Genomic DNA, 25,750 nt, shown 5'->3' with positions numbered 1-25,750 from the left:
TATAAAAAAAAATAGCACAGTGCAAAATATTGTTCCTAAAATATACTCTCTTCAAATATTGTTTGCATATTCAGTACATTGGTTTGTATGCAGTACATATGTACATACATTTTGTGCAACGTCCTAGTAAAGATTGAGCACCGATAACCCTTACCCCACTGTCGACTGTTCACACTATTAAAAACAGTTCTGGTGCTCATGTAAAGTTACTTCAGCATGGATCAATATGTGCGCTTCTGAAGTTGTTGCTATGTATGCAATGAATTTGAAAGTAATCTTTAGCAGAATGGGTGAACTTTATTAAACGTTTAAACATGCCTAATTGATTTATCAACCTATGTATTGTTTCTTCTAAAATTTGCTTTGCCGATGCTGTTACATAAACATATAATGGGTATAACTGTGAACTACTGAATGGATATACATACTGTTCCATATACGGTTCCTTTTCTGTTCATGGCCACATACAGTCCAGTTTCAGCTGAATGCATTGCAATCACACCAGCATTCACAGAGTAAACTTGAAATATACCTAGTGAAGAAAGATTTAGTTTAACATACGCTAACGTACAACTTTTCTTTGGTACCAAAATCACATTAAGGCCATGTTCACACTATTTATACACAATAGTTCCAATGGACACTAAAAATATACCACGGTCTCCGTCTAGCAGAGTTAATTTACCTTTATATTTTAGTCCTCAATAAAATACATTAATTAAAGCCCCTATACACTATAATTTATACACCACAAGGCTAAAGTTTAAAAAAAAAATTAACAATTTTTATTGAAATGATTATAAAATCTACAACATAAATAAGTATAGTGCAAAAAGGATCCAGTAAAGAATAACATCCACAAGCCACAGTATTTAACATCTCATATTGGCATATACACGTAATGGTAAGCATATCAATCACTGTTTGTATACATGCAGTGTGTCCGCATGGCCTCCCAGGTCCCCTAAGCATCAATATGCATAACCTGTTTCTACTATAAGCCCTAAATCAAACACCTGCTTACCCATAGTGGCTGTGGTATCACTAACCCCGACGCACGTTTCGCGTTCTTTTCGCTTTTTCAAGGGGAGTCGCTTTACTGGATTCTTTTTGCACTATATTTATTTATGTTGTACATGTTCACACTATGTATATTCACAATAAACAATGGGCATTACATTAGAGTCTATAGAAAAATGGCTGTAGTGTATACACACTGTATACACTATGGCCGTTGTTCTATGTTGCCGCACAAAAAAACTGACTATTTTGTTTTATGCTTAACACATCACGCACTTCCTTTCGGCATGGTCGAGAGGAAGCGCATGATGTGTTAAGTGTGAAACGGTCCGTTGTCTGGACTACTCTGTCACTTTTCCATGACCTGAATGGATTAAATAAGTTTTTTATTGCAAGCATCTTCTGGTGAGTGCCGCATTTCATTTCTAAATGTTCGATTGGCCTAAAGCTATGTTCTCACACAGTATTTTTGCTCAGTATTTTGCAATCAAAACCAGGAGTGGATTGAAAACACAGTGTTGAATTTGAGTGGATGGCCGCCATTTAATGACAAATAACGGCAGTTCATTGGCAATGAAATACTGACCAAAATACTGAACAGAACTATTGTGTGGGAACATAGCCTTAGGCTCTGTTCACACAACATATAAACATTATCATTATTTTGATGACTGTAGCAAACAATGGCCGTCGTTCAATACATTGTGTGAAACAACAGCCGTTGTTTGCATTGACTTTAATGCAAATCATTACATTGTGAAAAGGATGGCATTTCTTTTTATAAAAAGTATGTTTTGTGAACATAGCCTTAAGGCCCTATTCCACGGAACGATTATCGTTCATAAACTCGCTCAAACGACCGCTCGTTAACGATAATCGTTCCGTTGAATTGATGAAAACGATCGAACGACTCGAGCAAAATGGTCGTTGAATCGTTCTCAAAAGTTTTTCAACATGTCGAAAAAAAATCGTTTGTCTTCCAACGATAATTCGCTAATCGTTTTGTTGAATTAGAAATCGTTAAATCGTTCGTAAAATGTGTCTAAAAAGTAGGTGTGTTGTATTCAAATTAACAATTAGCGAACGTTTTAACGATCATGTAACGACCGCAAAATAATCGTTATCGTTCACATTACCACTAGATTGAATGTGTAATCGTTCGCAAAAAATAGTCGTTTATTGATCATTAACGAGCGGTCGTTTGAGCGAGTTTATGAACGATAATCGTTCCGTGGAATAGGGCCATTAGACTATGTATACACACAGTTTTTATTAGGTGATACGATATAATAACGGCCACAGTGTAATAAGGTTGGCCAAAATTAATGATCATGATCATATTAATAGCTGTATTTTCACTTTAAAAAATGAGAATCCCAAGATAATATTAATTAGGCAAATAACATAAGATGTTGGGAGGACAAATTGCAGCATCCTTACAATCTTCAAACACATCCTCAAACAGCTGATTGTTGAGAGTACCAATAGGGGAAATCCCTTTCCTCAAAAACCTCAGCATACAAGCCTTTTCATATACTACTGTCTTTGTAAACTTTTCTTTATTACGTACACTAGGGGAAATGTATCAATTTTTTCTTTTGTGTGGGCGTTGGTATTGCATTGTCTTAATTTTTTGAGCAAGTTTTCGACTTTTCCTGTGTTTTTAGACATCATTGCTCAAAATGTTGCAACTTTTTTTTTTTTTACACCGGTGAAAGCATCAATACATTCTCCTATAAATATTTGATTAATTTTACTTGATTAGAAATCCCTTTGACAAAATGTAACATGTGACATCTGAATGCATACAATTACATTTTTTGTATTCTTTTCAAGTATGCCTATTATGCAAAAAAAGACCCAGGAACCTTCTCGAACACAATAGTTGGATATTTTTGTTGCCTATACTTAATATAGGATGTCATAGATATCATGGATAGAACTCTTCACCTCTTATGGGACTCCCTGCATCATTATTTATTACACACACTACTGAACTGAAACAGCCATGTCAGTTACTGCTTTAGCCATCCTGGAGCTAATTGTATTATAAAATGTTATGCAGACAGTCCTGGATGAGGTTCTGCCCTTGATACAGCATACAGACTGTGTATAACAGACATGTGAAAGCAGCCTATCTTCACACACCATCAAAAAAAGATAGGCATTTTTATTGGATGACTTTACCACAAGCATGCAAGAAGCCTAGGCCTTATTCACACGTCCCGTAATTTACGGATCCGTAATTACGGATCCGAGTTAGTGCACATTGATGTCCGTTGTCCTATTCACACTATCAGTAGCAGAAATGGATGAAAATCAATCCTGAAAAAAAAAAGGACATGTCTTAGTACGGACCCGGTGCGGACCCTGATTTATTTACGGATGCTCTCATTGACATCAATTGTCTACGGATTGTTTGCGGATTGTAACATGTTTGGCATCCGTATTTCCGTAAAAAAATATGGATAACTCATGCTCCTATTTGCACAGCAGTTTATAGAAGTGCTGGGATCTGTAGTTCTCCGGATCTCTGTTGCTGCACATCGTGTGCCGATTGTAGCAGAATCCTAGTTACAGTATGGTGTGCCGATTGTAGCAGAATCCTAGGCAGTGTTGGTGATTATATAATCAGAGAGCTGGGATCTGTAGTACTCCACAAGGGTGCCTGCTCTAAGATCTGGGGAGAGATAGTTGGAAAAAACACTGCCGGTGGCACCTCTCACCCTTTCAATGATGACACAGTTCCAGGAACGATCTTCTTGATAGTGAGCTGCACCTCCCTAACTTTTGTAACTTCTGCCATAAACTACTCCACTGTATTGCCACATTGTGTAGGAAAAGATGCAGAGATTTGCTACACAGCCCTATGGCTCTGTGATGCGATCTCCTTCTTGTCCTGTGCCGATCTCTCTCTCTCTGCCATTCCTTCACTGCTCAGTAACTCTTAATTGATTCATTCATACTTTTCCTAACCACATTGTAAACACCAATTTATTATGCTAATTGGTAATGATGAGTGACAGCTGGGCTACAAACGTACAATAGCTGTCCTGTCAGTGTAGACAACTATGGCAGGGCAGCATTAACATTAAAGACTGAACCCCATAGAAAACCATTAGGACAGATAGAGTAGCCCAGCTGTCACTCATCATTACCAATTAGCACAATAAATTGGTGTTTACAATGTGGTTAGGAAAAGTATGAATGAATCAATTAAGAGTTACTGAGCAGTGAAGGAATGGCAGAGAGAGAGAGATCGGCACAGGACAAGAAAGAGATCGCAGCAGAGAGCCATAGGGCTGTGTAAGTAGCAAATCTCTGCATCTTTTCCTACACAATGTTAGGACAAGGCTCTGTGGTAAGATAAGACAATAGTTTGGGAGAAAAATTAACATTACTCATCAGGTGATCGTCAGAAGTAGCAAATAGCAATGATGACCTGAATATGTCTAGATCTGTTCCCACACACACCTTAATTTTTCTCCCAAACTATTGTCTTATCTTACCACAGAGCCTTGTCCTAACATTGTGTAGGAAAAGATGCAGAGATTTGCTACTTACACAGCCCTATGGCTCTCTGCTGCGATCTCTTTCTTGTCCTGTGCCGATCTCTCTCTCTCTGCCATTCATTCACTGCTCAGTAACTCTTAATTGATTCATTCATACTTTTCCTAACCACATTGTAAACACCAATTTATTATGCTAATTGGTAATGATGAGTGACAGCTGGGCTACTCTATCTGTCCTAATGGTTTTCTATGGGGTTCAGTCTTTAATGTTAATGCTGCCCTGCCATAGTTGTCTACACTGACAGGACAGCTATTGTACGTTTGTAGACATATATAAATCGCATTAGGTGCTATGCACACTGTGTGACAGAGTCCTTATTCAAACCAAGCCGCCAACTTGGTATAACATCCAATATATAATATTGTACGTTTGTAGCCCAGCTGTCACTCATCATTACCAATTAAATTGATGTTTACAATGTGGTTAGGAAAAGTATGAATGAATCAATTAAGAGTTACTGAGCAGTGAAGGAATGGCAGAAAGAGAGAGATCGGCACAGGACAAGAAGGAGATCGCAGCAGAGAGCCATAGGGCTGTGTAAGTAGCAAATCTCTGCATCTTTTCCTACACACGCTGTAGCTCTCTGTGCTGTGAGATCGGCGATTTCCACAGGGATTCACAAGCAGCATGCATATTAGATACCTCTCACCCTTCTGAAGTCTGGTCCAGCAACGGATGGAATACGGATGGAATACGGATGGAATACGGATGTCCAATCCGCAATTTCTCACGGGTTGTTTCAGGACCAGAAAAAAATACTGAACGTGTGCATGAGGCAGCAAAGGACGAGGTCCCCATAGTTGGAAGAGGAATGTCGTCTCTTGATGGCTTAGGTAGAAACCCGTCTACTCCGATCTTTGACCGGAATCTGATGAACCTAGCAAAATGGAGCCGGAATCCAGAAGTTTTTTTTTTATCAAATACAGTTTCTAGGGCACCCACACCTAGATGTCATGGCTGCCAGGCAGGACAGGCAGATGGCTCGTTTTGCTTCATCTTCAAGTATGATGAACTAGACTTTCTGGATAGGCTGTTAATCTCTTGGAAAGAGATACTGGTTTATGTGTTTCCCCGGTTTCCTCAGGTCCTAAGCAGGATTGTGGAGGACCCGGCCTCAGCCATTGCCACTCTCCCCTTTTGGCCAAGGACAGCTTGGTTTACGCTCGTGTAGACGCTATAGAGAGGTCAATACTGGGAGATCCACTGTGCCCAAACTTCTCCTACAGAAGAGCCTATGCCATCCTTCTCCATCTCATGGTCTGGAGTCTGAAAGGGGGAATCTAAAGTTTCTTGTTCTAACAAAATAATATAGATTCTGCTAGCATCCAGAAGATGCTATCAAGGTCTATAATAGGGACCTTCAGGAATTTAGGTCTTGGTGTTCTGAAAAACAAGGCTTCTCAGGAAGGTTTCCAGAAGGGCCTCAAGCCAAATATTGTAAAGGGGCATTTTTCAGCCATCAACGCATCTCTTAAAGGCTCCCTTTACAACAATTTACTTGTAATAAAATTTTTCAGAGCCACCAGAATCTTATGGCCTCAAATCAGAGATCCAGTTTAATCTTGGGAACTTCCTCTGGTCTTAGACTCAATAATAAACCTCCTTTTGAGCCCTTATCTGATGCAGAAATCAAATTTTTATCTCTGAATACCTTGGTAGCAGTCACCTTGGCTAAAAGGTTAGCGTGATCCAGGCCTTTTCTGCCAGGCCTTACCTGCGGTTTTCTTAAGATTTCTTGAGAACTTTATCAAACTCTACTGAGAGGATGTTGTAGCTTCTCAAGTGGCAGCTTTTGATATACGAGTTCAAGAATTAGCGACTACTTAATTTTTCCCACCCTTATATTCTTTACTGCTTCTTAAATCCATTTGTGTGCTGACGCTATGGAAAGTTTCACAAGCTGAAATTTCACAAGGTAACACAATATACACAACAACCCCTCTTTCCCCATTAAATATCTTAGTGCTACATAGTATTGTACTATTATTATGGTCTACGCTGATTGTTAATCAGGTGTTTGTTTGTTTTCTTCTGTCCTACTATTTAAATAGAAAACTGATAACCCTTTGTGTTCTGCTTTGGGACTCATGGAACGAAGATATTTTTGTAAGAAAAAATTATACTGTATGTGAACCTAACCTAAAACTGGCGCATTGCAGCACAAAAAAAAATTGTTGTAAAGTCAAAGGGAACAAAAAGTGTCATCCAAACAGATTATGCACAGAGAGGATACAAGCCAGAACGGTCCCTACAGCAGTCAAGTTGGGCCCTGGCTTAGCCAGGTCCCCTGTTAGAGGACAGTCCAGTGTAGTCTAGTCTGGAGTGAGGTGAGGGAGTGAGGTAGATGGAAAGCACAGACGCTCTTTTCTTGAAAGCAGCACTTCTACTCACTATGCAGTGCTAAACACTCACAGAGAGGACAAAGTCAGAGATTATCCCAGCCCACACCGAGAACAAGTCTAAAGAATCAGGACAATATCCTGAAACAAGAGGAACTGATCCGGATAGAGCAAAGTTGCTACAAGCCTATGTACTCTATCTCGCAGCGCAGGTGTAACCAGGTTAACTTGGCCACTCTGCTCAACCCAGGTAACAAGGTCTGGGGCTTGTGTCACCCTAGGAGGACAGGTAACCCGACACTGTAGGGCAAAAAGTGGTATAGCAACAAAGGTCGAAACACAGGCACAAGTAAACTTCTATTTTCAAGTCTTCAGTATTCTACTTCTTCTTCTAAAGTTCCAGCAGAGCACATTACTACTTGGGTTGGGCCTCTCATGAAATCCTCCTCTCCACTTCTCTGTACTTACTCTACTTTTCAGCACGCAACCAAGCCAGCACAGCTATACTACCTCTCAAGCTCTCAGCTCAAGTCTTGTCAGTCAAGTCCAAAGTATATTATCAAGTCACAAGTCTACTGTATACTACTGTATTAAGTATTCCTGAAGTAAAGATGAGTTTATTTATGGTACAAGGATTATTGCTCTAACACCGACACAGTAATTGCACCTTCCTTGGGTCATCTACTCTTTCTGCGGTGGGGGTACCGATAATCCGGGTGGGTAACAAGTCCACTTCGGACTACCATGATAAGCGCCCAAGGGACCCTCTCACAACCCGGCAGGTCACCGACCACAGGTGAAAGGGTATAGCCAGCCTCCCTAAACTAAAAGCAGGTGTGCCTCCATACCTGTGTGCCCAGCCGGCACTGGCGTCACAACAACTTACCATCTGGCTGAGCTATACTCCAACCAACCACCACAGTAGTGGTGTCACACAATACCATCTGGCAAGTGACTGGCTGAGCCTCAAGTAGTGCACCACAGTAGTAGTTGCTTGATACTTTTAGGGAGGTTTTTTTACTGTACCATCTAACATTGTCTGCATCAACTGACAATATCTGTAAATACTAACATTTAAAATCAAAAGGAAATGTAAATGCATTCAGATTTTTTTCCATTATTGTAACTTTGAAAGTTTGTACACTTGAATGATCTTGCACTTACTCACCATTGGAGTTTAACCTTCGTACTCCTCTTACTTGGCCCGATCGTTCAATGCTTAGAAAGTAGTGAGTTGCACAGAAAAGGCGACGCCATCGTACATCTCCCTCCAAATGTTTATAGCTGTGAATCAGGCGATTCCCTTTGACATGGGATAAAGATGAAACAGCAAGGAGTAACAAGATGCAGAATGTCAAATGGAGAGGGGTTGTTGTTGGGAAAGGGGCCTTGTGCATTCCAAATCAATACCTTTTTAATGAGAAACAAGGTAACATTATTATTATACTAATAATAATTATTATCCAAGCACTTCTGGAAGGCTTACATCAGACTCCAGCTACGTTCCCACACAGTAATTTTTCTCAGTACTTTGGTAAGAATTTTGCAACCAAAACCAGGAGTGGATTGAAAACACAGAAAGACTATGTTCACACACTGTTGAAATTGAGTGGATGGCCGTCATTTAACAGCACATAACGGCCGATGTTTCAAAATAACAGTAATTATTTGGCATTAAATTTATGCCAAAAATGTCATCTAGCAAATTTACCTTGTGTCCTTTAGGACCCTATAACAAAGAGCAATAATCTGCCCTATAAGCTCAATTTGGCAGATTATCGTTCTGTGCAATAAAAACAATAATCAGCCAAGGAGCTGATCTTTGGCTGATCGTTGTCTTTTAAACATTTAAGAATCATCGCCTGCCAGCCATACATCTCTATATGTAGTGGTGGTGGCCAATGGCTGATCACAGTGTAAAAACAATAAAGTTTATACTAACCTATTATCCTTCGTTGTCCTGTAGCCCTTAGCCCGAGTTCCCCGCTCACTGCTGATGCTTCAGCCCCATCTCTTTAAAGACAGGCCGCTTAGCCAGTCACTGGTTGCTGTGTTGCATGTCTTGGCTAGTGATTGGCTTACCAGTCTGTTGCTGAAGATACAGGGCCAGAAGTGTCAGCAGTGAGCGTGAAACACAGACAAAAGGCTGCAGGACAATGGGGGAAAATAGTTAAGTATAAGCCTTAATTTTTTTAAGGTAGCTTCACACATAACAGAATTGCAGCGGATTTCATGCGGTGAGTTTGCAGCGAAATCCGCTGCAATTCCCGTACTGTCAGTTTGAATAGGGTTACGTACTTGCAGCGGAATTTTCATCCCGCTGCGAGTATGTAAACTACGTCTCGCTCAACCAGTCAGTGGCTGCAGCGGGACAGTGCACTGATTGGCTGAGCATTAACAATGTCCGTGCAGTCCCGAGCACGATTATCAAGCCATGTATGGGCTTGGTAAGTTAGTGCCAGTCTAGCAGATCGGCACTTGCTTACAGGTAAATGTCAGGCTGTCTAAAACGCTCCCCTTAGTCTAGACATCTTCAGATGTTGGTGGGCTAGTCTAACCTTCAGGGCACTCTATATTGTTCTCTACAATTCAGCAAGGACAAAAAAACTCAGACCACCCACAGTACACATACCCAGTATTGTCAACCACTGGTGCAGGAGATTAGCACACACAAGGCGTATTGTAGATCGGCATAAAAGCCACAAAATATGCTGTGACTGTATTAAAGGGGTTCTCTTGGGGTAAACATTTTTATGTATGCCTAGAGGTGGTATGAAAAACACTTTTTGCAGGGATAACATGTCACTGGAACTAGCAGTGATGAGCGGAGACCAGGAGCATCAGCAAGGCAGCTATGAATGCTAGGAGTAGGTAAATATTGCCTCTTTATTATTTTTACACCACCATTTTAAAGGGGTACTACAGCAAAAATGTGGATGGAGGCAGAGGGTGGGGGAAACATAATAAAGAAGCTATACTTATGCATCCCCATCTTGTAACAAACAATACAATAGCAGACAGAAAAACAAGTTGAACAAACAATGAAAAAGCAAAAAGCTGAATTTCCCTGATATGAATAAAGCAACAGGCAGCCCATGTAAATTAACCCTGACCCCAATGTGTGGAAGGACACTGCATGATAATGCTATATCTGTGAGACATGTAGTCAAACACACAAAACAACCAGATCCTACCACATGGCAGGATGTAAGTGAGAGATGTGAGAGAAATAAACCCTCACACTCTGTCCTCCATCAATCCAAAACCACAACCTGAAGAAGAAAAGTGAAACAGCTGTGGTTGCATGTCTTTTCATAGCCACAAAAAAAAAAAATAAGTCAAGTGAAAAAATTGTGCATTTATCACATGCTCTGCACCATGTTTGGCCATTCACACATTATTCCATACACATTCTGGGTACTTCTAATGTGTACTGTGTGATAGTGTAATGCCTGGAGTAGTGGATCCACTGGACCATCACTAGCGATGGCACTAACCTCACCAGGGAGCGGAGTCTAAGGGGCCGCTGGTTTTCACCAGAGCCCGCCGCAAGGCGGGATGGACTTGCTGCGGCAGGCGACCCCCAGGTCGCTACCCCTGGCTTGGTTGCTAGTGACGGCAGGCGAGGCGTGGCAGGAGCAGTAGGCAGGAGATGGTGCTGGCAGAGGTCTGTAGGCGTAACCGCAGGTGACAGGCTGAACACAGGAGCAATAGTGTAACAGAGGAGCAGGAACCAGGAACAAGGACTAGGGACCAAGTAGCGAACAGGAATCAGGAACAAGGACTAGGGACCAGGTAGCGGACAGGAATCAGGAACAACAGGGAGCTGGGCCAAACGCTATGGGAAGCATGTAGAGGCTACAACACCTGGAAGGGGGCAGGGCTGGAACTTATAGGGGAGTGATTGACATTCAAGCCAATTAGGAGCGCACTGCCCCTTTAAATCTGAGACAGCCGGCGCGCGCGCGCCCTAGCAGGCGGGGACGCGCGCACCGGCCGGCACAGCGACGGGCAGGAGCGCGGTGAGGTGAGGCGCCCCCCGGGGCCGAAGCAACAGCAGCGCCGGGTCCCTGCATATGGACACCGGCTGCTGCAGAAGTGGGAGAGAGGGTGCGGCGGCGGTCCGGAGCACGGGACGCCGCCGTGGCCCTAACAGTACCCCCCCCTTAGGCCTCCCCCTCTTTCTGGTCTGCAAGAATTCCTTGATGAGATGCCGATCCAGGATATTAGATTCGGGTTCCCAGGATCTCTCCTCAGGACCAAAACCTCTCCAGTCCACTAGGAAGAAACGTCTTCCTCTGACAGTTTTCATCGCTAGGATGTCTTCAACAATGTATACGTCGTCAGAGACAGCTTGTGGAGTGGAGGATGAAGCTTTACTGGAGAATCGGTTGAGGACCACTGGCTTCAAGAGGGAGACATGGAAGGAGTTCGGGATTCGCATAGTAGGGGGTAGACGGAGTTTGTAGGTGACTGGGTTAATGCGTTTTAGCACTGAGAAAGGACCAAGAAATCGAGGACCCAACTTGTAGCTGGGAATCTTGAGACGGACATACTTGGCCGAGAGCCAGACTTTGTCACCTGGGAGAAAGTTTGTGGCAGGTCTCCTCTTCTTATCTGCCTGGTCCTTCATGCGTTCAGAGGCTTTGAGTAAGGACTGTCGAGTCTGTTCCCAGATCGACTGAAGGTCAGAGATCAATTCCTCCACGGCAGGAACCTCAGATGATGGAGAGAGAGGCAGAGGAGGACGAGGGTGATGCCCGTAGACCACATAGAAAGGAGACTTGAAGAAAACTCTGCCCATGGAAGTAGATCGGACCAGTTGTCTTGGCGGCTGGAAACAAAATGACGTAGGTAGTTACCCAGGATCTGATTGACTCTCTCCACTTGCCCGTTGGTCTGGGGATGATAAGCAGATGAAAAGTCCAGCTTCACTTGGAGCTGCAAGCAGAGGGCACGCCAAAACTTGGAGACAAATTGAGAGCCTCATTCGGACACAATGTGAAGAGGAAGTCCATGCAGGCGGAAGATGTGTCGGAAGAACAACTGAGCCAGACGGGGAGCAGAGGGTAGTCCAGGAAGGGCCACGAAGTGAGCCATATTAGAGAAGCGGTCAGTCACCACCCAAATGACTGTATTGCCTGCGGATGGAGGTAGGTCCGTGATGAAGTCCATCCCTATGTGGTGCCAGGGACGGTCCGGGACTGGCAAAGGCAAAAGTAGGCCGGCAGGTCTTTGACGGGGTGACTTGTTCCTGGCACATACTGCGCAGGAAGCCACAAAGTCCTTGACATCCTGAAGGAGATTATGCCACCAGTAGTGACGGGAGATCAATTGCCCGGTCTTTTGAGCTCCCGGATGCCCGGCCACCAAAGAAGAATGACCCCACTTCAAGATGCGTTTTCGGAGTGCGGGGCGCACATAAGTCTTACCGGGAGGCAGTCTTTGCAGAGTAGAAGTGGCAACTGGTACCAGGCGATCGGGAGGTATTATGTGACGAGGGGATTCCTCTTGCCCCATGACATCGGATGCTCGGGATAATGCATCGGCCTTTATATTCTTCTCGGCTGGACGGAAATGAATAGTAAAGTTGAACCGTGTGAAGAAGAGGGACCACCTGGCCTGCCGGGGATTGAGGCGTTGAGCCGATTGGAGGTAGAGGAGGTTCTTGTGGTCCGTGTAGATGTTAACGGGATGTCTAGCCCCCTCTAGGAGATGACGCCACTCCTCCTGTGCCAACTTAATAGCCAGGAGTTCACGGTCTCCAATTGTATAGTTCCTCTCGGCAGGGGAGAAAGTCTTAGAAAAGAACCCGCAGGTTCTGGTCTTGCCTGATGTGTCGCTTTGCGAGAGGATGGCTCCTGCGCCCACAGAAGATGCATAGACTTCAAGAGAAAACGGCTTAGAGACATCAGGACGGACTAGAGCAGGAGCAGATGCAAAGGCAGACTTTAGGCTATTGAAGGCTTGTTCAGCCTCTGGAGGCCAACGTCTGGGATCCGCCTTCTTCTTGGTGAGAGCCACTATGGGTGCGACCAGGGTAGAGAAGTGAGGGATGAACTGCCGATAGTAGTTGGCAAATCCAAGGAAACGTTGGATAGCTCTAAGTCCCACAGGACGTGGCCACTGGAGAACAGCTGACAGCTTGGCTGGATCCATCTGTAGGCCCTGGTCGGAGACAATGTATCCAAAATGGCAGGCTGCGCTGTTGGAAAACGCACTTCTCCAGCTTGGCATACAAATGGTTGGCCCGTAGTCTTCGTAGAACCTGCTATACATGGGAAACGTGGGTCTGCTGGTCGTGGAAGAAGACCAGGATGTCGTCAAGATAGACAATGTCGCAGACATAGAGGAGATCGCGGAATATATCATTCACAAATTCCTGGAAGACCGCTGGGGCGTTGCATAGGCCGAATGGCATGACCAGATATTCGTAGTGCCCATCTCTTTTGTTGAAAGCGGTCTTCCACTCGTCTCCTTCACGAACACGGATCAACTTATACGCTCCCCTGAGATCCAGCTTGGAGAAGATCCTAGCTCCACGGAGACGGTCGAATAGTTTGGGGATTAGCAGAAGAGGATAGCGGTTCTTGACAGTCACCTTATTTAAGCCCCGGTAGTCTATGCATGGGCGGAGGGAACCGTCCTTCTTTTGCACAAAGAAAAATCTAGCGCCAGCGGGAGACGTGGATTTACGGATGAAGCCCTTCTGTAAGTTCTCCCGGATGTAGGAGGACATGGCTTCAGTCTCGGGCACAGAGAGAGGGTATACTCGACCACGTGGAGGAGAAGTTCCTGGAAGAAGGTCTATAGGGCAATCATAGGGCCGATGAGGTGGTAGAGAGTCCGCCTCCTTGGCCGAGAAGACATCAACGAAGTCTTGGTATTCCTCCGGTAGTCCGGATAGAGGCTTGGTGTAAGCAGGTGACCTCGTAGAGCACTTAGGGTGAGGAGACCTCAGACACCGATTTGGACAGTCCTGACCCCAGCTGAGAACCTCCCCAGTTCTCCAGTCCAGCTTAGGGGTATGTAATTGCAGCCAAGGGAGACCGAGCAGGATGTTGGAAGAGGAATGGCGCAAGATGTAGAAGGAGATCCTCTCCTGATGTAAGGCGCCCACCTGGAGGACTAGAGGTGCAGTCTGGCAGTGCACAGCTTCGGTAAGAATCTCGCCTGTGACCGAAGAGATAGACCGGGGTTGGGCTAGCTGGATCACGGGTAGCCGCCATCTTTGGACCAACGAAGCAGAAATGAAACTGCCAGCAGCGCCAGAGTCGATGAGGGCAGTAGTCTGGAGAACTTGCCCTGAGGGTGTCTGGATGGAGACTGGCATAGTCAACCTTGGAGAGGTGGCATTCACGCCTAGGGAGGCCTCTCCTACCGGACCTAGGTGCGAGCGTTTCCCGGATGCTGAGGACGTTGGGGACATCTCTGCCGATAGTGATCAGCGCCACCGCAATAGAGGCAGAGATTTAGCTCCAGTCGACGGGCCCTCTCCTCAGTCGTCAGGCGAGCTCGTTCCACCTGCATAGGAACTTCTGGAGACGACTGGGGCATAGGAGCAACAGGATTCTGGAACACCGGTGCCAGCCGGGGATGGCGACGGGGCAGACTCAAACGCCGTTCTTGCCAGACCTCCTCCTCTCTCTCGGAAAACCTGGTGTACACTCTGGTAGCCAGTAGAATGAGTTCGTTCAAGGAGGTGGGAAGGTCTCGGGCAGCGAGCACATCTTTCACTCGACTGGACAGGCCCTTTTTAAAGGTGGCAATTAGGGCGGCCTCATTCCAGTCTAGTTCTGCAGCCAGGGTGCGGAACTGGATGGCGTAATCACCAACGGAGGATGTTTCCTGAGATAGATTGAGGAGAGCAGTCTCAGCCGAAGACGCACGGGCAGGTTCCTCAAAGACAGAGCGGAACTCGGCCGGGAAGATTCGGAGATTAGCAGCAACAGGGTCATTACGGTCCCACAGCGGTGTGGCCCAGGCCAGAGCTCTACCTTCCAATAGGCTGATGATGAAAGCCACTTTAGAGCGCTCGGTGGCAAACTGACTGCTTAGAAGTTCAATATGCATAGTGCATTGAGTTAGGAATCCTCTGCACAACTTGGGGTCACCTCCATATTTACTTGGGAGAGCCAGTCGTAGTTTTGAAGAGGCTTCAGGAGGTGATGACTGCTGAGCTGTGGTATGCTGCTGTACGGCTGCAGTCAGTTGTTGGATCAGCTGTGACTGTTGCTGGATCTGTTGAGCCTGTAGGGTGACCACTCGGGCTACTTCACGGATATCAGGCACCTCGCTGGGATCCATGGTTGGAGCCTACTGTAACGCCTGGAGTAGTGGATCCACTGGACCGTCACTAGCGATGGCACTAACCTCACCAGGGAGCGGAGTTTAAGGGGCCACTGGTTTTCACCAGAGCCCGCCGCAAGGCGGGATGGACTTGCTGCGGCAGGCGACCCCCAGGTCGCTACCCCTGGCTTGGTTGCTAGTGACGGCAGGCGAGGCGTGGCAGGAGCAGTAGGCAGGAGATGGTGCTGGCAGAGGTCTGTAGGCGTAACCACAGGTGACAGGCTGAACACAGGAGCAATAGTGTAACAGAGGAGCAGGAACCAGGAACAAGGACTAGGGACCAGGTAGCGGACAGGAATCAGGAACAAGGACTAGGGACCAGGTAGCGGACAGGAATCAGGAACAACAGGGAGCTGGGCCAAACGCTATGGGAAGCATGTAGAGGCTCCAACACCTGGAAGGGGGCAGGGCTGGAACTTATAGGGGAGTGATTGACATTCAAGCCAATTAGGAGTGCACTGGCCCTTTAAATCTGAGACAGCCGGCGCGCGCGCCGGCCGGCACAGCGATGGGCAGGAGCGCGGTGAGGTGAGGCGCCCCCCGGGGCCGAAGCAACAGCAGCGCCGGGTCCCTGCATATGGACACTGGCTGCTGCAGAAGTGGGAGAGAGGGTGCGGTGGCGGTCCGGAGCACGGGACGCCGCCGTGGCCCTAACAGATAGCTCAAGGGGTAGGTGATGTGTCTCATGCTGTGGAAACAGGTTCACATCTAAACACCTCAGGCTTTTACATTCTGGGTGACACCCTGTAGCTTATAGCGACCCTCTACCCACAATCTGCCCCCCCCCCCCAAACCACTTGTACCTTCGTATAGCTGCTTTTAATCCAAGATCTGTCTTGTAGTCCATTCGGCAGGTAATACAGTTATTGTCTTACTTTTAAACTTTAAGCCCTGTGTCAAACGGGAGTACCTGTGCCCTAACTTTGCACAACCTCTCTGTCCCTCCTCCTTCCCACCCTCTTCATCATTAGGAATGCTCCAGGCAGATTGTCTCCTATTCCCCACCTGTGGCAGCCCGGCACATGGGCTGGATCATTAAGGACCTGTGCAATGTTCAGCATGGAGAGAATGTTTCAGTGACATTCCTAATGATGAAGAGGGTGGGGAGGAGGTATGGAGGGGTGGTGCAAAGTTAGGGCACAGATACTTCCGTTTGGCACAGGGCTGCAAGTTTAAAAGTATTTTTTAGAACAATAACTGTATCACCTGCCGAACGGACCGCAGGACAGATCTTGGATTAAAAGCAGCTATCCGAAGGTACAAGTGGTTTGGGGGGGTCAGATTGTGGGTACACAGTCTCTCTAAAATTGTGTTGTGTATTTGGCAGAATGTAATATGTGCCATTTGCAATATACTGGTTCCACAAAAATGGTTTATGGTACAAACACACACAATGGATCCGCAGTGGATTTCTCGATGTGGCAGGGCAGTACACTGATTGGCGGAGCGGGATGTCCATCCGAGAACTTCCGAAGAGAGACGAATCACAGAGCAGGTAATGTATATGCTCCAGCCGGTGGGGGTTAACGGGATGGTCTCCCGACATACAGAGTATGTCTGCCCTTAGACATTACAGGGCAGGAATCCGCAGCAGATCTCGCTGCAAATTCGCAGCGAGAAATCTGCTGCGGATACGTCATGTGTGTTTGTACCCTAAAAGTCAGATTTCGGAGCATGGCTTTGATGCGGTATTTACACACACTCAGCCAGCAAATCTATGTCTGGTCTTTCCAAACATTTTAAGGTACACCAGGGAGAATTTACGCGCCTCTGTGTGCTATTGAGCGCGTGCTATTGAGAGGTGACCATGTTCACATTCTCCGAAAAAGAGAGGCTTTTTGGATATTGCGTTTGAATATGTGAGCTCCTCTTGGCCTCAATTTTAGAAGTGATCTTTTATATATCTATTGAAATATAGTGTAACTTTATAAACATGGCTATGCGTGTAGTGTGAACCACTATTTTTAAGTCATAATCTGTTTGATATTCTGCTAATTACTATGATTAAAGAAGATGTACCACCAGGTACATCCTCTTCAATCTGACACAGAGATAGAACAGCGCCGTCACGGGCAAGCCGGTGCCGCATCATACAGACGGAGGGCAAGCTGGAGCCGCGTCATACAGGGGAGGGAATTCCCTCCCACTGGGGGCAGGCCGGCCCGCCATCAGTGCTTGAGCACCGGACCAGGGCCCGTGGATAGAACGGTAACCATACACGGGAGTCGGGCCGCTGATCGAAAAATGGACCGCAGCACCGGCTTGCCCTTGACAGCGTTGTTCTATCCCTGTGTCAGATTAAAGAGAATGTACCACCAGGTCACATGTTTGTATCCATCACTGTTGTCTGGTCACGTGTGTTTTTCAACCCCTGTTTGGGGCGTTCATGTATCCTTCTATATAAACTTGCAATTTGCACTATGATCATTGCCATGACTAAGGGACTGCGTCCTTAAAAGTGTCAACATGTTTTTATTTGTTGTACCATGAATTTTTAAAGGATATGGAATAAAGCCTTGAAATTTTATTGGAGCTGTGGAATAATTCTCTTCTATAAGTTATTGGTACTGTTTGTTACAAGAATTGTTAGAATAAAGATATCTTTTTGATGTGCAACCTGGTTATATAAATGTTTCTTTTTTCTGGGCTGGTTTAGTGACTGAAGGGGGACTGGCAGAGCAGGTACTTTCCTGAGGAAGCTGTGAAACAATGAAGTCTGGCGAGTGTCAGACAGCTAGTTACACAACGCTACAGAGGCACAAGGATGGGTAAGTATAGTTTCTTTATTAAGTTCCCCCCACCCCCTACCTCCTTTGCTTCCTCTCACCCTGCACTGGACGGCAGCCCCCTCCTCTGCAGCTCAGGCTCCTCTCGGTATCTCTGAGTGTTATGGCCCCCTCCCCCGACTCCTGCACTTTCTTTCTATGTGCTCTGCTATCTGTACACTCCAGCACACAGACAGAGGAGCGCTCCGGTCTCCTCCCTCCTCCTCCGGTCAGTCTGACACACTATCTAATCCCGCCATCCAGTTTGTGTGATACCATCTGCTATGATGCTGTATCTAATCCCACCATCCAGTTTGTGTGATACAGGGGCGGGCTGGGCTGGGGGGCAGGGTGGCATCTGCCCCCCGGGCCGGTCTTCCTCAAGACAGTATGGGGCCGCACAGCTGTCACTCACTGACAGCTCGTTGAAGGTCTCAGGGCCGCCCTGCAGCTTCTAACCGCCCCAGCGCTCTTTTCTCTGACACCTAAGAGTGCTGGAGGGCCGGTCTGTGCTGCAGGCCGCCGCTGAAGCTCCGCCCCCACCACTCCGTCAAGCCCCGCCCCCTCAACAGACCCCTATGCTTTTAACTAAAGCCTATGAGGCTTATAGTTAAAAGCAAACTGCTGCTCTTTCTCCCTCCGGCCACTAGAGGCCGCTCTGTCCCCCCAGCTGTCACTACTACAGCCTGGATAGAGGAGCCGGAAGACAGAGAAGATGGTGGTCTGCACTCTGCAGGGAGCCAGGTAACATCTGTACAGGGGAGACCTACACAGCATCCCCTGCAGCCCCCCCATACACAGCATCCCCTGCAGCCCCCCCTATCCCCCCATACACAGCATCCCCTGCAGCCCCCCCTATCCCCCCCATACACAGCATCCCCTGCAGCCCCCCATACACAGCATCCCCTGCAGCCCCCCATACACAGCATCCCCTGCAGCCTCCCATACACAGCATCCCCTGCAGCCCCCCATACACAGCATCCCCTGCAGCCCCCCCATACACAGCATCCCCTGCAGCCCCCCATACACAGCATCCCCTGCAGCCTCCCATACACAGCATCCCCTGCAGCCTCCCATACACAGCATCCCCTGCAGCCCCCCATACACAGCATCCCCTGCAGCCCCCCATCCCCTCACACACAGCCTCCCCCCCATTCCCCCCCACAGACAGCCTCTCCTGCATCCCCCCCTATCCCCACACACACAGCATCCTCTGCAGCCCCCCATCCCCCCCACAGCATCCCCTGCAGCCCCATCCCCCCCAAACACAGCATCCCCTGCAGCCCCCCCATCCCCAAACACAGCATCCCCTGCAGCCCCCCATCCCCACACAGCATCCCCTGCAGCCTCCCCATCCCCCCCACACACAGCATCCCCTGCTGACCCCCATCCCCACACACACAGCATCCCCTGCAGCCCCCCATCCCCCACAGCATCCCCTGCAGCCCCCCATTCCCACACACACAAATAGCAGCCCCCATATCCCCCACACACACAGAGCATCCCCTGCAGCTCCCCCATTCCCCCACACACAGCATCCCCTGCAGCCCCCCTATCCCCCCACACACAGCATCCCCTGCAGCCTCCCCCCCCCACACACACAGCATCCCCTGCAGCCCCCCATCCCCCCCACAGCATCCCCTGCAGCCCCCCATTCCCACACACACAAATAGCAGCCCCCATATCCCCCCCCCACACACACACAGAGCATCCCCTGCAGCTCCCCCATTCCCCCCACAGCATCCCCTGCAGCCCCCCCCCCCCATCCCCACTCCACAGTATCCCAGGGCCATCCACTCCCTTCCCCCCACCAACCAAGGGAAGCAGCCACACAGGATCAGAGGAGGACAAAGCAGGAACCAGGACAGATGAGAACTACAACCCCCACCATGTCCTCCTAACAGTTCATGGTGGGAGTTGTAGTTTTGCAGTCTGTGGACATTCAGGTGCAGGACTACAACCCCCATCAAGCCCTATTGGCAAAGCATAAAGGGAGTTGAAGTTCTGCAACAGATTAGAGGTTGACACAGTATAGGAGGGGGGAGCAGTGGCACAGTAGTACTACATCCCCCAGCATGGTGTATAGCAGTGCTTCTCAATTCCAGTCCTCAGGCCTCACCAACAGGTCATGTTTTGAGGATTTCCCGAACAAAGGACACCTGTGATAATACCTGATGCGCCGAGTATGATTATATCACCTGTGATATACTAAGGAAATCCTCAAAACATGACCTGTTGGTGAGGCCTGAGGACTGGAATTGAGAAGCACTGGTATATAGGGTAGGCTGTACAACTACATCTCCCAGCATGATCCTCTGATGCTTTGGTAGAACTACAGTATGTGTGTATGTTGCTTTGTTTACTATGATTTTTACTAATAGGGGGTGTGCACATGAGGGGAAGGAGAATTGAACTATGGCTGGCCCAGTAGAAATTGCCCATACCCACAGGGGTATTGCTTGGGGGGGAGGCATTGACAGAAAAGGTGATCATGTGGAGGGAAAAGTGAACTATGGTGAAAATACAGAAACCCCAGTTTCTCAGCATCTTGTATTGTAATCAGTATGATGGAGGTCACCCAGCTTTCTCACCATCTTATACTCAGTATGATGGAGGTCACCCAGCTTTCCCAGCATCTAGTACTTAGTATAATGAAGGTCACCCAGCTTTCCCACCACCTTATACTCAGTATGATGTGGTCACCCAGCTTTCTACCCTTCTTATACTAAGCATTATGTGGTCACCCAGTTTTCCCAGCATCTTATACTTAATATGATGTGGTCACCCAGCTTTCCCAGCATCTTATACTCAGTATGATGTGGTCACCCAGCTTTCCCAGCATCCTATATTCAGTATGATGGAGGTCACCCAGCTTTCCCTGGATCCTATACTCAGTATGATGAAGGTCACTCAGCTTTCTGCCCATCTTATACTCAGTATGATGTGGTCACCCAGATTTCCCATCTTCTTATACTCAGTATGATGTGGTCACCCAGATTTCCCAGCTTCTTATACTCAGTATGATGTGGTCACCCAGATTTCCCTGCATCTTGTACTCAGTATGATGTGGTCACCCAGCTTTCCCACCATGCCTCAGGGAGCTGCACAGTAAATCTATACTGTGCAGCTGAAAACCATATTAGCACAATTGTGCTAATTGGTTCCCTTTAAAGAAGCACTCCGGCCATTACCTATTATTGCGCTTCCCATATCAGTGCACGGATGATAGATGGTATCCCCGGCCTGTACTTCTGCCAGCGGCGATGTTCTGACAGTTCGAATAATGTCTCCAGCCCTTCTGGTCATTTGTGACCAGGGAATTCCTACTGCTCTGTGTGAAGGGGCCAGAAGTCACTTTCTCAATGTAAGTCTATGGGACTATGGTTCAGTGTCAGTGCTGAGCCGTCCCATATACTTATACAGAAAAGTGACTTCCAACCCCTTCACAGTGAGTAGTAGGAATTCCCTGGTCACAAATGACTGGAAGGGTCGAATGTGTTATCCGAACTGTCAGAACAATTCCGCTGGAGGAAGTATAGGTCCGAGTGGCATCTACCTTCCTCGCACTGATGTAGGGAGCGTAATAATAGGTAAGGGCCAAAGTGGTACTTGAAGGATGGGCCGCTGGCCGGCTATTCATGGGCCACTGCTGTGTGCTTGCCCCACAGGCTAAAATTTGCCAGCCAGCCCCTGGTGTGATACCATCTGTTATGATGCTGTATCTAATCCCACCATCCAGTCTGTGTGATACCATCTGCTCTGATGCTGTATCTAATCCCATTGTCCAGTGTGTGCGATACCAACTGCTATGATGCTGTATCTAATCCCACCGTCCAGTGTGTGCGATACCAACTGCTATGATGCTGTATCTAATCCCACCGTCCAGTGTGTGCGATACCAACTGCTATGATGCTGTATCTAATCCCACCGTCCAGTGTGTGCGATACCAACTGCTATGATGCTGTATCTGATCCCACCGTCCAGTGTGTGCAATACCATCTGCTATGATGCTGTATCTAATCCCACCGTCCAGTGTGTGCGATACCATCTGCTATGGCGCTGGTCAGCAGCCAGTGGATGGAGGTACCCAGCAAGATGAGAGAGATAGAGAGGCCACGCCCACTTTCAGACAGGAGGAGACCACACCCACTATCTCTCAGCCAGGAGAAAAAATCATTTATTATTCTGAGCCAAACAACTGGGAATAGCTCAGCAACCGCACAAGATAGGAACGCAGTTTAGGGCTCTTTTTAAAGGGTAACACATGGGCTTTTTATTTGAGAAATTTCATTTTTTGGCTACTGAAATTATAGTTACGCTTTAACTATAAAATATTTTGTCAATTTAGTTTTAGTTAGCTTAGACAATGATAATATTTTTTCCAATGTAGATTAGTAAGCTAAATAGAATTTTTTTAAATAGGTATAGCTGAATGTCCCCTCAACTCTGTCTCTGCCTCTACATTACTTTTTCTCTGCCCCTCTGGAAATCTGTACTGTGTCTGAGCTTGGGAAGGATTCTCAGACAGCAAGCATATGGCAAGCATGACCGCCCTCACACCTCACACGGTGGTACAATTCAACAATTATCAAATCTCCCCCCTCCCATTACCCCCCCAGGGAAGTCATCTGGAGTTAGGTAATGTCCCCAGTAGGACAAAGCAAGCTGTAATACACAGCTATTCTAAGAAGTTTCGGAAAGTCTGCTCAACCCAGCACAGTGACCTGTGACCTTGTACTACCCTAGCAGGACAGGTATCCCGACACTATAGGGCATAAGGCTGTCAGATCCACAGTATCTATATGTGAGTACAAGTATCTTCCTCTCCTCTCTTCAACTACGCTATCATGGCAGATAGATACATTGCTGCTACATTGGACAGGGCCCTCAAGATGTTCCTCTACTCTACTTTATTTTTTCTGTTACAACTCTTATTACAACTAACTCCTTCCTGCTCCTTCAGTTACCAAAAGTATATTATCTGACATTGCACTAAAGTTCCTTCAAGTAAACCAATTTATCCTGGTTAAGCCATTGGACTCTGGTCAATTATTTCTCTCACCTGCACCTATACACCTGTTCACACTTGGGTTATCCAAACCTCGAGCGCAGTACCCGTTTGTCTGGGGGTGGGTTACATCACCTCTCCTGGCCACTGTGACAAGTGCCCAAACGACCCTACACCCACACAGCAGCCACAACACTGCACAGCTACCCCAGCACACAGCATAAGTACCACAAATTTTTCTTACTGGTACATCACTGTGATACCAATAAAAACTATATACCATGGTTCAAAAAAGGACTCCCCGACCAGCCCTGTAGGTGGAAAAATAAAAGTGTTACAGGGCACAAGGATAGGTAAGTATACTTTGTTTATTATGTTCCCGCACCCTCTACCTTCCTGCCTTTTTTATTTCATGGGACTTCTCCTTTTGCTAGAACCCTTTTTGGGCATCTTGTGCATTTCCAGTTTCAATGAACAGCGTGTATAAAGTGACTCACAGTGAAATAATCTAAGTGTACACAATGATATTAAATTAAAATGTATATAAAAGCCAGGTTTGTGAATTTTTCCAGTCATTTTAAAATAGTTGATTTTCTGAATATCTGATCACACAGTATGAGGCTATGTTCCCACACAGTATTTTTGCTCAGTATTTTTTAACCAAAACCAGGAGTGGATTGAAAACACAGAAAGGCTATGTTCACACACTGTTGAAACTTACTGGATGGCCATCATTTCATGACAAATAAAATCTATTATTTTAAAATAAATTTCAACAGTGTGTTAACATAGCCTTTCTGTGTTTTCAATCCACTCCTGGTTTTGGTTAAAAAACACTGACCAAAATACTGAGCAAAAATACTGTGTGGGAACATAACCAAAAACTGTATTTTTTGTTTTTTTAGCTAAGCACCCTATTTATGATGGATGCCACTATATGACATCTTTCATATGTATTTATCATATGTATACAATACGATATTGAGAAGTGCCCTGAAATAGCAGACACTGCTTAATACAATGTGCAGTATAATCAAGCCTTATAATCATTGCTGCACTTTGGATGTTTGAAAGAAAGTTATGTCTTTTTTATATCCTAAAGGGCTATTCTGCCTTAAACTAAATTAGACTCACACAACATTGCTCCATTTGTTGTCTATGGGAGCTGCCAAAGGTAGCTGAGAGTTGTAGCTGGCTATCTCCAGCAGCTTCATAGACAATGAAAAAGAAAACAAGACTCAAGGCCCTGTTTTGGAAATTGCGGATAGGGGATAGGTTCATTATTATAGTAAAGCAGGAATTCATAGAATGTGCATAGAAATGCAATAGGCTTACATGTAAGTCTTCCCTTGTACCTTAAGTCCTCCTAGATTGGTGTTTGGTGTCCAGTGCTCCAATTTCTATGTTGTTTCTCCATCTTGGAGTTGGGATCTTCACACATGTAGTAAAGTTATGGCTGAGCCCTTCCTGGTTCAGATAATACTTGCCATACCATAAATATATCCTTCCCTTATGTTATTTGTATGTGGCTCTCAGAAGACTATCACATTTTATAAAGTGAATAGATCATGTAGTCATGTAGGCATCTTCTTGAAGATCTGAAGGATTGGGAGATGTGGTATGATGCATAGTTCATCCTGACATGCAACATTCCTGCTTTTAAGTCATAGTTATGGCATGAGCAGTCCAGTTCTCTGCAAAGCCTGGCCCTAGTTGGAACTGTATGCTTGCAGAAGATTACCTTGCATAAACCTATTTACAACAGCAGTGACTGTGTCTTAATGTGTGGGTGTGATCATATAATTGCTTTGATTCAGACTTGTTATGTATATGAATGTGCTAGTTAACCATAGTGCACGGTTTCCACACATTAAAGCAATGAACATCATCAATAATGTTTGTTATTGGTCCATACTCCATAAACAAAACACAACAGCATTCCTTCCTGCTTGTAGAATGTGTTACCTCATAGGCATCAAACATCTTGAAATGCAGTTTTACATCTAGGGGACCATAGATAGTTAACTGCTCAGAAAATAAGATTTTAAGTAGAGATGAGCAAATCAGTCAAAAACTTGTTTTGCAAGATTGACAATTACGGTTGGATTTTGCGAATATTTGCAAATCTCAAACGAACCTCAAGAAAACCATTATAGCTACAAAAGTGGGACTATTAAGTCAAGTTATGAAAGGGTGTAAACTACCTACAGCAAACAATCACATCTCTGCTTTCAGCTCTGGTAAAATATAAGAAGAGCTGTGATTGGTTGCTGTGGGCAGTTTACACCCTTTGATAAATCTCCCCCTATGTGTATGCACTCCAGCTGGGATTCTCTCAGCCTTCAGCACAGCGTAAGTTCCGTACTAATTACTGATTACTGCGGAACTTACATTGTGTGAACATGGCCTAATAATGCATTCATATGTTGCTTCAAGGCTACTGCGTAAAATCATTAGCGGATCTTTATGCCTGTTAGTACTATGTAAACTTTTCGGAAATACACAGTTTCAGGGCTGAACTAGGTAGTTCCGCATTGAACTCTGTATCATTCGCCCGCCCCATAGTACTGAAAGGTGGATGAAAAACAGCTACTCATCTGCCGAGGGTCTTATGCTGGGTTTACACGGAACAATTATCATGCCAATTTGCATGATGTCGATCGAATTCGAACGATAATCGTACGTGCAAACGCAGC

General features: G+C 46.2%; 1 protein-coding gene across 2 annotated transcripts in view; it reads right to left on the bottom strand.

Annotated features, from left to right (window-relative positions):
• Positions 1-24,621, bottom strand: part of FGF22 (fibroblast growth factor 22) — a 44,807-nt gene extending 20,186 nt beyond the window's left edge. Inside the window, exons 1-3 of one of the 2 annotated variants that reach the window (XM_069962380.1) lie at positions 24,390-24,621; positions 8,101-8,342; positions 429-532 (exon numbers count right to left, since the gene is read on the bottom strand). In XM_069962380.1, the coding sequence (XP_069818481.1) occupies positions 429-532; positions 8,101-8,329 (333 nt within the window). In that variant the 5' untranslated portion in view covers positions 8,330-8,342; positions 24,390-24,621. The remainder of the gene's footprint in view (positions 1-428; positions 533-8,100; positions 8,343-24,389) is intronic. The other variant, XM_069962382.1, reaches the window with a different exon arrangement.
• Positions 24,622-25,750: the final 1,129 nt, after the last annotated feature.

The sequence above is a fragment of the Dendropsophus ebraccatus genome, chromosome 3 (genome assembly GCF_027789765.1).
Source record: "Dendropsophus ebraccatus isolate aDenEbr1 chromosome 3, aDenEbr1.pat, whole genome shotgun sequence".
In the NCBI taxonomy this organism is placed as follows: domain Eukaryota; kingdom Metazoa; phylum Chordata; class Amphibia; order Anura; family Hylidae; genus Dendropsophus; species Dendropsophus ebraccatus.
This window is presented reverse-complemented; position numbering and strand designations above follow the sequence as displayed.